This window comes from Engystomops pustulosus, chromosome 4, assembly GCF_040894005.1.
Source record: "Engystomops pustulosus chromosome 4, aEngPut4.maternal, whole genome shotgun sequence".
In the NCBI taxonomy this organism is placed as follows: Eukaryota; Metazoa; Chordata; class Amphibia; order Anura; family Leptodactylidae; genus Engystomops; species Engystomops pustulosus.
Genome location: NC_092414.1, coordinates 128,506,526 through 128,521,343, shown reverse-complemented (window position 1 = coordinate 128,521,343; position 14,818 = coordinate 128,506,526). Strand labels below are relative to the sequence as shown.

Genomic DNA, 14,818 nt, shown 5'->3' with positions numbered 1-14,818 from the left:
ATATCTCCTCTCACACATATACCCTTCCCAAACATTAGATCCAACCAATCTACCACACTTGTTTAATGTTACTATTATCACTCTACCACTGGACCGGGCTGGTGGGGTACCGCGTTCCTTTTTATGCCTCCGACTTAGGGGACATGGACCGCGGTTGCTCTGCCGCGCGTGCGCGCTAATAGGCGCGTCTCCATGGTTACCTGACTCGTCGGGTGCGGGGTCGCGCCGTCCTCGCGCAGGCGTGGTGGAGCAGCTCGCGTGCCACGGGCCGAACTTCCGGTCACGTGGGCCGGGCTTCCGGTTCCGCGGCCGCGAACCCTCACTGGCTTGTCCCACACCAGTCCGTGCTTATAAGCACGAGACGCAGGGACACAGGTCTCTTTGGCTCCTACCTAAGCGCCCAAATACTACCCCTAAAGTAAGTACTGACTTTGAGCTCTCTTGGAATACTTGCTAAGTCTGTTTCCAATGTCTATTTCAGGTTCTTTTTTCCTCCTACACATGATGAACACCTTCCTTCTCCTACCAGGCATATTCTATACAATATCCTTCTAGATTACATCTTTCTATTTCCTACCCTCTGCTATTACCATATTTATCAATCAGTGACTACGTACCTTCTGGCCAAAACATTCCACCGCTTATTTACACTCCAAGTATATAAATCTGTATACCCTCTACTAACAGATATTCCTCACTCAGAATAACTTGTTACAGTATTTCTTTTTAAGAAAAAAATTTTTTGTCCTAATGATTAGTTCTAAATATACCAATGTAACTAGATACCATTACACTAATTATGCTCTACTCTTTATATTAGTTACAGATCATGCTTAACAAAGGTCGACTCAGACCGAAACGTCGCTGAAAGAATTATTTGGATCTGTTATTACTTTATATGATCTTCCTGTGATCTTTATGGTGGAGCTGTATACCATATAATACGATATGAATTAAAAGAAATCGTTAAACTCACAAAGGATGTGTGCTACGTGTTTTTCCACTGTATATTGGGGTTGAGTACCCGACGCAAGCACCATCCACTCTACATAGGAGTGCGGTACCCCTGTTTTCTTGGATTGTTTTCACATTCTGTCTTTCATAGTTGAGGTCTACCTATGATGTGAATTACAGGCCTATCTCACCTTTGTGAGAACTTGCACAATTGGTTGCTGACTAAATACTTTTTTCCCCACTGTAAGTCACCCAAATCCTGGACTTGAACTTAAAGTACGGATCCACTCACATCTAATGTTGAGATCACACAAGTGTCCTTGATTACCTAAGATCTCTGATAGCAGTGGATTTTCTTCCGTTCAGTGTCTTCCTGAAAGCCCCTGCTATCTGAGATCTCAGTTAACCAAGTATGCTTGTGTTGGTGTGCAAGCCTCCTTGGTTACCCATAATCTCTGATAATTGGATTTACATTATACATAACAAGGGTCTGCTTTCCCGCTACATAGAAGAGTATCACTGCTCGGCCTAGTGTAGTGTAAAATACTCTTACTTTATTTTCTAACAAAAGGTATGGATTGTACAGAATATTACTCTGGGGAATTTAAGGAACTAGTGCATGGGATAAGTGGAGTTGTTGCACTTGGTGCCCAATCAGAATGTAATACTGCTGTCTTTGTTCTTTGCACTAATTCCTTTAAATATCCTCTCGCAAGAAATCATTAACCCCTTCGCTAAACAATGATGTACTGTAACGTGCTGCAGGGAGACAGTTTAGGCACTGAGCTCTCTCCATAGACGGTGGGTGTCAGCTGTAAAACAAAGCTGGCACCCTCCACAAACTGCCATGGTCAGTGCTGGCACCAATCATGGCAGTTAATCTGTTAAGTGCCACCGTCGCACCTAACTGCAGCATCTAACAGCGCTACCTGTGGAAGGCTGACCGGCGACCCCTGTTACTTCATCGTAGGGCACCCATGGGTTGCCATGGCAGCCTACAGTTTCCTAGAGACTCATAGGACTGCTATGCATACTGATCTCTAATAGCCCGATGACAGGCTATCACCAGTAAGATTACTATATACTGCAATACAGCAGTATTTCAGTACATAGTATGAGTGACCAGACCCTCCATGGTTAAAGTACCCACGTTCCTAAATACCATTTCCATCGAAACATAAAAAAGATTATTACGGGCTGTGAACACTGTAACGGCAAATTGATACTTTTTTGCTAATTTTTCCCTCTATGAATATTTGAATAAAAAATGATCTAACAGTCATATAGGTCCCAAATTGTTATAAATTAAAATGCCAGCACATACCACAAAACATGACAGCTTACATACATCCCTACAGCATAGTATGAAAAAGTTATTGGCCTCAGAATTTGGCAAAATGGCAAACTTTTTTTGTGCAAAAGAATTTAATTATAACCTATATAAATGTGGTATTATAGTAATAATAATAATAACAATAAAAAAGGGGAGGTGTCGTAAAAACAGATCCCAAGCAGAAAACATGTTTTTTTTTGTCAATTTTAAAGCACCCGGAAAAATGTTTTTTGCATTGCATGTAATATGAAATGGCACCACTTGTTCCACAGATAACAAGCCCCCAGTTATAGATTTTTGAATGAGGGGAGTAAAAATTAGATAGACAAAGCTGAAAATTGAGTCCTGAAAAGGTTAGTCTCTCCTATAAATAACTTTAACTCATCGATGCATTAGAAGAGTTTCTTACATGGTGAAGTTGGAGACAAAGGCTGCGGCTGGGATCTGCATTTGAAATACGACCTCTTTTGCCTCTGCAGCCCTATTGACCATGGTGCAGGACACAGCAGTGAAGGCATATCGCGATATAATGGTGGATTTCACCGTGAAGTCAGTAACAAGAGGCCTGATTTCCTGTAAGACAACAATCCTATTTAATAGACATCATGTAAATGTTGATATATTATTATAGATAGAAGACTTCTAATTGCTCTTTTACTTTGTGATTGTTGATGCCTTTATTGTATTTACATTCAATAATAGACAGACTTTGTACGGAACAGTTTTGTGTAAGGGATCTGTTCACAAAATATTCTATTTTGTTGATTTAATAGTAAAGTACGAATGACGTTATATAGTAAAGAAGGACTCCTAGACATTGAAAGTCTTGGAGATTGAAAGAGCCATGTACAGGATAGTTTCAGCCCCATGATAACCTTTCAAGAAAACATGCTTCAGAATTGTTGTTTTATAAAGGTTCAGGGAGATTGGATTTTTCTAGGTGACACAAGCAAATATGCCTGGGCAGAGAGGGTAGTCTTTTGATCCTTTCTCTGCCATGATTTAGTTTTAAACTGTATTGGCATCTTGTGGACTCTGATACAGTGTTTTATTTTTATATGCATTCTAGGAAAAGGAGGGAATTGAAAGTTTAATTTTGTTTAATTTTACATTGATTTATTTTAACATTTTTAATATCTTCTTTCAATGGCTTGAAAATGCAATTTATTGGTTGCTTGTAACATATACTTCAATACTACTGTATTGCAGTCTACAGTATTTTTATTCTACTGTACATGCCAGGCTTCAATTTACATAATTCATCAGAAAGCCTGTAGGTCTGTATAATTCTTCAGGTATTCTTACAATAGTTGTATCTCCATAGAGATTTACTTTTATTCAATCAATGGGATGCCAGCATTTGACTGGTTAAACAATCCCGGTTATAGACCATAGTGAGAGTTCTTTGCTTTGTGAAACAATAAAGACCCAGAGCTGTTCAAAGCTGCCATCTTTATACTATAAATGTTCAACATCCATCAACTTCAAAGAGGATGCTGGTGCTCAAGTTGCTTATACCTGGCCCCCATTAACCAGCTGTTGCCCATGTTAGTAAAAGTCATAGGTCCTTCGGACATAAGTTATTCTCTTTTTATCCATTGAACATTTTCTTGTGGAATATGACAACAGGAGTTGTTATATAATATTCTATTAACATATCATTTTTAGTTTAAAATTACATTTTTGTAAGTCACTTTGATGAATAAATACATTACCTCTCTTTTTAAACTGAAAGCATAATATCAGTGTGAACTGGACCCTATACCAGCCCTACATGCAAATGACTAAAGGTAATTGAGTGGCACTTACTCTCCTTGATGCATATGGAACTTGCCTTGGAAACCGAGGTGCAACCTAAATGAATGCACAAAACATTATTTGTTATACTGTATTGTGTAACCGTTTTTTTGGATATCAATTGCACAAAGTAACAGATTAAGCTAAGCTTCATCCAAAAAATTTAGACTCAGAGATAACAAAAAAATGTTGTATCACTTCTGAGTAGAGAAAAGTTTATAGTAAAGTTTAATGAGATTTTATATAATGTATCACATTCCTGAAATATTCTCGGCTTAGTATTATATTTATGACCTAATATAAACCCCTATGAACAAAAAACATTTTCTCCAACTTTTGAACAGCTTTAATTGTATATCTCCAACAATTGCAGTGAAGAGCTAAATTGCTTTCCAGTGAAGGGTTAAACCATACCCACTGATCAAATATGGAATAGATTTTCTACTTATAAGCAGACAATTTTATCAGATCAACCATCACTATTTTATTATTGATAATGTCAATGTCCACTATGGTGAACATATTTATGGTTTAATACAATCCATGCTACTATCTATCATGTTTAGTCATAAACTCATTTGTAGGGGGAGGTCGGCTATAAGAAATGGATTACTCCCTTAATGCTGTTTAGATTAGAATAGTCATATCTCTGCCTTTTCATATGTATCTGTTCTGCAATGTTTACGTCAAAGTTATGGAAATGCCGTAACACAAATTTGCTTCTACGGATGTTATAGAAAGAGTGTAGAAAAGCTTCATTTCCACATCTCTGACCACTTCAACATGGCGGGGACAGGGCTAATTTAATCTCAGCTGCGAATGCTTGTGATGGGAATACACTGTCCCTTTCTCGTAATCCACACATTGGGGCAGATTTATCAATCAATCTGAAAGTGAGAATATTTCCAGTTGCCCATGGCAACCAATCACAGCTCAGCTTTCATTTTACCAGTGCTCATGAATATTTTAAAGGGGAGCTGTGATTGGTTGCCATGGGCAACTAGAAATATTCTGATTTTCAGACTGCTTGATAAATCTGCCCCATTGAGGTCCCCGCTTTGCTACCTGTTATTTTAAGATTTGCTTATCAGGTAATCTTTAGTAATGCTCCACTTAAGAAAAGTGTCACCATTTTTGATAAGGGGTCGAGCATATACTACCATCATGATCTTTTATCTTAATAGGATACACATTACAGATATGTAGAGGGGTGTCCCAATTTAGACGTCTTGCTACACAATGGGGCACATGTATCATAGTTTTGTTTCTCTGAGATGAATTTTAAAGACTTTTGGCGGCTAGTTTTTGCGCCTTATGTATGATCCTGTCTTTTTACTTGTGATACATGTTCACAACTTTTGGCTTCTTTTTGAGACTTTTTGTTGCAAATGTCTCAAATCCACATGGACACAAGCTACGTAAGGGGGTTATATACAAGAGGGGGCACTACTGTTAATTTGGGATTTAACATGTTGCATTTTTAACCCCTTCCCGACGCGCGCCGTACTAGTACGGCGCGCGCCGGGTCCCGGTGCATGGAGAGGGCTCGCGGGCCGAGCCCTCTCCATAGCCGGTAAGTCTTTGCTGCATATTGCAGCAAAGGCTTACCGGTAACACCCGCGATCGGTGCTAGCACCGATCGCGGGTGCTTTCACCGCGATCGCCTCCGGCAATGCTGCCGGAGGCTTCAAAAAGATGGCGCCGCATGGGCGCCGCCATCTTGGCGCGGATCTCCGCTCCCCGATGACGTCACGGGGAGCGGTGATCCGTTGCCATGACAGCATCGGGCCTCACGAAGGCCCAAAGCTGTCTCGTTTTAACCTATTCATTACAATGTGCTATCAGCACATTGTAATGAATGAGGAGTAAAATCCCCATATACTGCCATATTGCAGTATGGCAGTATATGGTAGGATCGATCAGACAACCTAGGGTTAAAGTACCCTAGGGAGTCTGAAAAATAGTTAAAGTAAAAGTAAAAAAAAGTTTAAAAAAAAAAAATTATATTAAAAAAACCTAAAAATTCAAATCACCCCCCTTTCCCTAGAACTGATATTAATATTAATAAACAGTAAAAATCATAAACACATTAGGTATCGTCCGAAAATGTCCGATCTATCAAAATATTATAACGGTTTTTCACTGCGTTTAACCCCGTAACGGAAAATAGCGTCCAAAGTCAAAAATGACATTTTTTTGCCATTTTGGAAAATATAAAAAAATTAATAAAAAGTGATCAAAAGGTAGCACAGTCCTAACAATGATAGCAATGAAAACGCCATCAAAAGTCGCAAAAAATGACACCACCCACAGCTTCGTACACCAAAGTATGAAAAAGTTATTAGCGCCAGAAGATGGCAAAATCAAAAAAAAAATTTTTGTACAGGAGGTTTTAATTTTTTTAAATGTATGAAAACATTATAAAACCTGTACAAATGTGGTATCCCTGTGATCGTAGCAACCCAAAGAATAAAATAGACCTGTCATTTGGGGCACACAGTGAAAGCTGTGAAATCCAAGCCCACAAGAAAACGTCGCAAATGTGTTTTTTCACCATTTTCACTGCATTTGGAATTTTTTTCCCGCTTCCCAGTACGCGCCATGGAATATTAAATACCGTCACTACGAAGTGCAATTTGTTACGCAGAAAATAAGCCATAACAGAGCTCTTTATGTGGAAAAATAAAAAAGTTATAGATTTTTGAAGGTGGGGTGTGAAAAATGGAAGTGAAAAAACTAAAAAAGGCCAAGTCGTTAAGGGGTTAATGCATTTTGAAACTTATTACAACAGCTGAGGAGAATTGATTTTCCTAATTACATTGCTGTTAATATTTGAATGTACAAAACTCATGGTAAACGCAATGCTAACACATGCCACAACGTGGCATTTATATTGCATTTATATTGCATTTTGTAAACGCAAATGTTAACAATAATGAAATAAGGCAAATCACCTATTCTCAGCTGTTGTAATTAGTTTCAAAATGCATCAAAAACAAAATTAAACAGCTACGTGTGACCTCACCCTTAGAAGTAACCAATAAAAAAAATTCAAAAATGTAAAAATTTTGACAAAAGAGGTTACTGTACAAAATGTTAAACAGTTAAAGCATGTGAAATAATTCCAATTTACATGTTAAAATTGGGTCCATGAAAAAAAAAACTTCCTTTGCACCTGCCCTGGACCAGGTGCAGTATTGCGCCAAAAATGGCGCAAAAATGGCACAAGAACGGCAAAAGTCACGCGGAACATCTGGAAAACAATGATACATGAGACACACTGCACAAAGGTGCAGACAAGGCATAATTGAAAAAGAACAGAGTTAAAAGTCGCAAAAATGGCACAAAAACTGTAAAAGTCGCTAAAATTTGACAATTTGCCTAGCTGAAACTATGATACATGTGCCCCAATATGTGATAAGTAAAAAGAAAAGGTTGATGCGTCAGTGGGATAAATGGAAAACAATTGGGTGAGGATTGGCACTGAGATGTCTTCACTGGTAAGATGAGTGGCTTCAGTGCTTCCTAATTATATATCCTTTTGAAAGTTAGTTTGTTTTCGAAAGCATTTTTGAACACAGCGGCTTTCTTCCTCATGGCAAGGCCTTTCCCTGAGGAAGAAGCCACTGCTTTTGAAAACGCATTTGGAGAAAGACTTTTTATCCCATTGCTCCACCCGTACTCTAAGTGAAATCACTGGTACTTCTGTCATACACTGCCCAGGGCCTCTCTGTTTCTATGCACGACTCCTTCTTGTCCAGAAACAAAGACAAACACTTCTAAAAGGATATGTAATAAGGAAGCACTGAAGTCTCCATCTTGCCTACACTTATCCTATGGACCTGTTCAGAATATCCAGAACTTAGGGGCAAATTTACTTATCTGGTCCTGTCACGATCCCCGATTCGGACGGTCTGACGAAGATGAAGTCCGGCACGATTCATGAAGATCATGCGCCCGAGTTCCTGCATCCGTCACCTCCCCAACTAGGTCCGCCGGAGTTCACCTTCTTCTTCCCGGTGTATGTAAGTGCGTGTCTTGCGACACAATTCTAAATGTTAAATCTTGCTCGTAAACACAAATGTTAACAATAATGAAATAAGGCAAATCACCTATTCTCAGCTGTTGAGAATAGGTGTCGGACGGTTGGACGGCCACGCCCCCTAGTTTCTGTCGTGTGCAAGCCGGCGCCGATGCGCCAAAATCCGATCGCGTGCGGCAAAATCCCCTGTTAACTGCAGCGCAAAACCGAAATCTTCGGGAAACCCAATGAAAATGCGCCCCGCGGACCCTTAGTAATTGAGCCCTATAGTGTCCCTCACGAGTGGATATCATACAGTGCAGGTTAGTGCTCTATTACCTTGTTCAGCCTATGGTTGTGGTTATTTATGTTAATAGGTCAGCTCAGGTAATTGCTTTGTTTTTTAATATTTGATAAGTGCATATTAAAAAAGGTAACTACTGGAGAATCCCTGGTTTAAAAAAAAATGTTTTGAAGAAATAACAAGTCATAATATAAGTTCTCTATGTTTCTAGGCATCCATATTTCGTTTTATATGATCGACTGACATCTTTAATTGTCATGGGGTCATGTCCCACTCCCATAAATGTGATAAATCATTGGGATTACTGGATCCCAGCATATAACACAACACAACTGCTGCTGGAACCAAACAATTTAATATAGTTGAAATCTTGTCTGTGCTCATGAATCTTCTCTGACAGTATCCTATCGCCCACTGAATTTGTGCGCGAGCCAGTTTATTTTGGCAACAATAGGTCTCAGCTGGGAAGAAAAGAAAAGAGGTCAGTCAAACCATGACCTGGAAATCTACCACTGATCATAGCTAGAAGAAACACAGGCCAGCCTAGTGCATTGTGTTAGATATATTCAGCTACCACTGATAATGTAGAAAATATGTCTCCCTATATAAACCACTTTCACATATATGTACTTTAATCTTCCAGAACTCAAGATATTAAGATACATAGAAGAGTACAAGTAGATATTTTACTACAGGGAGACTTCCAGTGATGAATCACATGGATAATACTCCAGGGTGCACTCCCACTCTCCTCCAATCAGCTACTACTCACTTTATAAAACAAGTCTGTATGGATAACAAAGTTTGATGATGTATATGAAATAATAATAAATCTTTATTTATATAACACCATCATATTCTGCAATGCTTAGCAAATCATGAGGTACATATACAAATAAAATAAGACATTACAGAAATTAAAAGACCCACCTATTGTTTTAGTTTACACAATGTCGTTGTTAAGCTTTATCTTTGTCTAAACCTGTCTTCTTATGTTCGTGTTGTTTTGTGTTTTTTTGCATAGATTTCCTTTTGATGCAAATCCACAGAATTGGAAGTGTACAACTGTTTGTTTTAATTGATTGTCAAGGTAACCTATACTACACATAGATTTTACCCAATTATGCACCATAATTTAGAAAACAACAGCATAGGATTATATCCACATATGTCCCATGAACAATAGTCCCCAATGCCACATACACATGAATAATCAGCTTGCCTGACAGCTGACAGTACATGTTTAATTATAGGGAACCTATCACTGGGGATAGGTTCCCATATATATGCCATACTTACCTTTCAAGCGTGAGGTTTGCTTGTGTAGTGAGCCAATTTCATGAACAGAGGGAGGATGTGGGAGGTGTGGGGGGGGGGGGGTGTTTGGAATATTAATGAGCGGGGCACCAATTGAAGGACATATGCTAATGAGGAGACATGTTAGATTTTGAAATCCAACCTTTCTCTGGACTTGGAAGAAGATGCTGACAGAGAGCCAGGTAAACTTAAAGAATGATTATTTCAGGAACAATGGAACACAGATGTATTATAAAAGCATGGCAGGAGTCTAATTTACACTGTGCATGGGAACCTGTCCTCAGTAAAAAAAAACAAAAAACAGCCCTCTAGTGACAGGTTCCCTTTAATGCTGAAGTTTTTCTGGCAGAAGTTTATCTGAAGAAAAGGATTGGGCAGTTAAATTTCAACTTGCCAAGTCCTTGTATACCCTCAAATATCAGCCATCAGAGTACAGCTATGAGGTCGCATACACATTAGAAGGTGATATCACTGGTATCCAGCCGGCAGCGCAAGGTAAGTTTTCTTGCGCATGCACAAGACTTGCAGATAGCTGGGTGACATCATCGGCTGTCTGCTCACTGGGTGTGGAGAAAGGGGTACATATTAATTAGGGGGCATGAATAAATAATAACCGTGGCGCCAAAAGACTCTAGGGTGACAATGACTCCTTAGGCTCATTAACATATTTTTATTGAGTTTTTTTTTTTCAGGAATCTGATGGTAGATGTCCTTAAATAACTAAACTGATATGCAGCTTGGAAACAATACATTGTATTTTAGTTAAACATTTTCTTGCTCTCCACCTTATTGCTTTGGTTACCTATTAAGTTACCAATATTACAAAAAACATGTATTTGCAGTATTTTATAACAAACCTACATCAGCACTTAAAGGTGGACATTGAGGTTGTAAAGAAAAATCCATTAGGCCTGCTTATCTCATTTACAACACCTTAGAGATTGCAAAAGAATTCAAGGTGTGAGTAAAATTAGTCTACAAGGAATACAGGCGGTCCCCTACTTAAGAACACCCGACAACTCCTAGTTACAAACAGACCCCTCGTCCATGCATGTCCACTTTTCAGAAAAGTGATGCACGGGATGGAACCCCTTGAGAAAATTGCAATTATTAGATATGAGCCAGAAATTAATGAAATACATTTTTTGTGCCCTCTATGCCAGAGAGCTATAATCCAAGACATAATAAATCTGTCCTAATTAGAGATGAGCGAACACTAAAATGCTCGGGTACTCGTTATTCGAGACGAACTTTTCCCGATGCTCGAGTGCTCGTCTCGAATAACGAACCCCATTGAAGTCAATGGGAGACTCGAGCATTTTTCAAGGGGACCAAGGCTCTGCACAGGGAAGCTTGGCCAAACACCTGGGAACCTCAGAAAAGGATGGAAACACCACGGAAATGGACAGGAAACAGCAGGGGCAGCATGCATGGATGCCTCTGAGGCTGCATAATCGCACCATTATGCCAAAATTATGGGCAACAGCATGGCCATGACAGAGTGACAGAATGAAGCTAGATAGCATCTAAAACATCCAATAATTGACCCTGACACTATAGGGGACGGCATGCAGAGGCAGCGGCAGCAGGCTAGAGAGTGTCATGGCGACATACCCTAAATGGACTCAGGCTTCAAACCAATGGGTGGCAGAGAGGAACCAAAGGAGGTGAGCAAGAAGCGCTCAAATAATATCGGTACATGATAAAAGTTTGCCAGTATATTTTGTGGATTACACAGCAGGGTGGCGACAAAGTTAACATGGAAGCCATGAAAACAACCCAAAATTCTGCCTGACACAGCTCGTTTGATAAGGGGACGATGTATGGAGGCAGTGAACTAGTAGTAGATTAAAGGTGCTGCAGTTAAAACTATGTTAGTTGGATCTTGGCATGGAGCTGGCGCTCCGCTGCCAGGCGAGCTTTCGCCAATCCAAGCCCCTGTCTCTAGGCTACTCCCCAAACAGCACTTCTAAGAACCTTTTGTATAAGATCAAGTGTAGTAGCGTTCTTATAAGTTTAGGATATGCCGGGTGAGGGGAATGTAAACAGATGCGCAAGAAGCGCTGAAATAATATCCCTAAATGGTAAAAGTTTGCAAGTATATTTTGGGGATTACACAGCAGGGTGGCGACAAAGTTAACAACTTTGATGTGGAATGCCCTGTAATAGCTCTTGGGCGGTGTGCCTTTTATCGCCTAGGCTCAGCAGTTTCAGCACCGCCTGCTGTCGCTTAGCGACGGCACTGCTGCTGTGCCTAGAGCTACCGACTGATGGCGCCATGCCCACGGATGGTAATTCGGAGGAGGAGGAGGTGGAGGAGGGGTGGGAGGAGGTATAGTAGGCCTTTGAGACCTGGACCGAGGTAGGCCCCGCAATTCTCTGCGTCGGCAGTATATGACCAGCCCCAGGGTCAGACTCGGTCCCAGCCTGCACCAAGTTAAGTGTAGTAGCGTTCTCATAAGTTTGGGATATGGCGGGTGAGGGGAATGTAAACAGATGCGCAAGAAGCGCATGATGCGCATGGAGCTGGCGTTCCGCTGCCAGGCGAGCTTTCGCCAATCCAAGCCCCTGTCTCTAGGCTACTCCCCAAACAGCACTTCTAAGAACCTTTTGTATAAGATCAAGTGTAGTAGCGTTCTTATAAGTTTAGGATATGCCGGGTGAGGGGAATGTAAACAGATGCGCAAGAAGCGCTGAAATAATATCCCTAAATGGTAAAAGTTTGCCAGGAAACAGCAGGGGCAGCATGCATGGATGCCTCTGAGGCTGCATAATCGCACCATTATGCCAAAATTATGGGCAACAGCATGGCCATGACAGAGTGACAGAATGAAGCTAGATAGCATCTAAAACATCCAATAATTGACCCTGACACTATAGGGGACGGCATGCAGAGGCAGCGGCAGCAGGCTAGAGAGTGTCATGGCGACATACCCTAAATGGACTCAGGCTTCAAACCAATGGGTGGCAGAGAGGAACCAAAGGAGGTGAGCAAGAAGCGCTCAAATAATATCGGTACATGATAAAAGTTTGCCAGTATATTTTGTGGATTACACAGCAGGGTGGCGACAAAGTTAACATGGAAGCCATGAAAACAACCCAAAATTCTGCCTGACACAGCTCGTTTGATAAGGGGACGATGTATGGAGGCAGTGAACTAGTAGTAGATTAAAGGTGCTGCAGTTAAAACTATGTTAGTTGGATCTTGGCATGGATAACACAGCAGGGTGGCGACAAAGTTAACAACTTTGATGTGGAATCCATGAAAACAACCCAAATTTCTGCCTGACACACCTCGTTTGATAAAGGGACGATGTATGGAGGCAGCTATATGGACGACTTTTGGAGGTAGCAATGGAGACAACGTGTGGAGGCTGCTATGGAGACAATTTAATTTGGATAGTGCCTGTATGTGGCAGTCCCAAACATTTTTCAAACCAGAGGAGCAGGTAGGTGGCCCTCCAGTAAAATGGGATAGATTGAGTGCCTGTATGTGGCAGTCCCAAAAATGTTTCAAACCAGAGGAGCAGGTAGGTGGCCCTCCAGTAAAATGGGATAGATTGAGTGCCTGTATGTGGCAGTCCCAAAAATGTTTCAAACCAGAGGAGCAGGTAGGTGGCCCTCCAGTAAAATGGAATAGATTGAGTGCCTGTATGTGGCAGTCCCAAAAATTGTTCAAACCAGAGGAGCAGGTAGGTGGCCCTGCAGTAAAATGGAATAGATTGAGTGCCTGTATGTGGCAGTCCCAAAAATTGTTCAAACCAGAGGAGCAGGTAGGTGGCCCTCCAGTAAAATGGAATAGATTGAGTGCCTGTATGTGGCAGTCCCAAAAATGTTTCAAACCAGAGGAGCAGGTAGGTGGCCCTCCAGTAAAATGGGATAGATTGAGTGCCTGTATGTGGCAGTCCCAAAAATGTTTCAAACCAGAGGAGCAGGTAGGTGGCCCTCCAGTAAAATGGAATAGATTGAGTGCCTGTATGTGGCAGTCCCAAAAATTGTTCAAACCAGAGGAGCAGGTAGGTGGCCCTGCAGTAAAATGGAATAGATTGAGTGCCTGTATGTGGCAGTCCCAAAAATTGTTCAAACCAGAGGAGCAGGTAGGTGGCCCTGCAGTAAAATGGAATAGATTGAGTGCCTGTATGTGGCAGTCCCAAAAATGTTTCAAACCAGAGGAGCAGGTAGGTGGCCCTGCAGTAAAATGGAATAGATTGAGTGCCTGTATGTGGCAGTCCCAAAAATTGTTCAAACCAGAGGAGCAGGTAGGTGGCCCTGCAGTAAAATGGAATAGATTGAGTGCCTGTATGTGGCAGTCCCAAAAATGTTTCAAACCAGAGGAGCAGGTAGGTGGCCCTCCAGTAAAATGGAATAGATTGAGTGCCTGTATGTGGCAGTCCCAAAAATTGTTCAAACCAGAGGAGCAGGTAGGTGGCCCTGCAGTAAAATGGAATAGATTGAGTGCCTGTATGTGGCAGTCCCAAAAATTGTTCAAACCAGAGGAGCAGGTAGGTGGCCCTGCAGTAAAATGGAATAGATTGAGTGCCTGTATGTGGCAGTCCCAAAAATGTTTCAAACCAGAGGAGCAGGTAGGTGGCCCTGCAGTAAAATGGAATAGATTGAGTGCCTGTATGTGGCAGTCCCAAAAATTGTTCAAACCAGAGGAGCAGGTAGGTGGCCCTGCAGTAAAATGGAATAGATTGAGTGCCTGTATGTGGCAGTCCCAAAAATGTTTCAAACCAGAGGAGCAGGTAGGTGGCCCTCCAGTAAAATGGAATAGATTGAGTGCCTGTATGTGGCAGTCCCAAAAATTGTTCAAACCAGAGGAGCAGGTAGGTGGCCCTGCAGTAAAATGGAATAGATTGAGTGCCTGTATGTGGCAGTCCCAAAAATTTTTTAAAACAGAGGACCGGGTAGGTGGCCCTCCAGAAAAATGGAATAGATTGAGTGCCTGTATGTGGCACTCACAAAAATTGTTTCAAACAGAGGACCGGGTAGGTGGCCCTCCAGAAAAATTAAATGCATGAAGTACTATAGCAAGAGCCAGTGGGCCCTGTCAAAAAATAGCCAGTTTCCTCTGCTTTACTGTACAAAGAGG

The 14,818-nt window shown here is 41.2% G+C and overlaps 1 protein-coding gene across 1 annotated transcript in view; it reads right to left on the bottom strand.

Annotated features, from left to right (window-relative positions):
* Window positions 1-14,818, bottom strand: part of ITIH5 (inter-alpha-trypsin inhibitor heavy chain 5) — a 70,575-nt gene that overhangs the window by 42,744 nt on the left and 13,013 nt on the right. The window contains exons 2-3 of the mRNA XM_072147421.1: window positions 4,097-4,141; window positions 2,697-2,860 (exon numbers count right to left, since the gene is read on the bottom strand). Coding sequence (XP_072003522.1) covers window positions 2,697-2,860; window positions 4,097-4,141 — 209 coding nt within the window. The remainder of the gene's footprint in view (window positions 1-2,696; window positions 2,861-4,096; window positions 4,142-14,818) is intronic.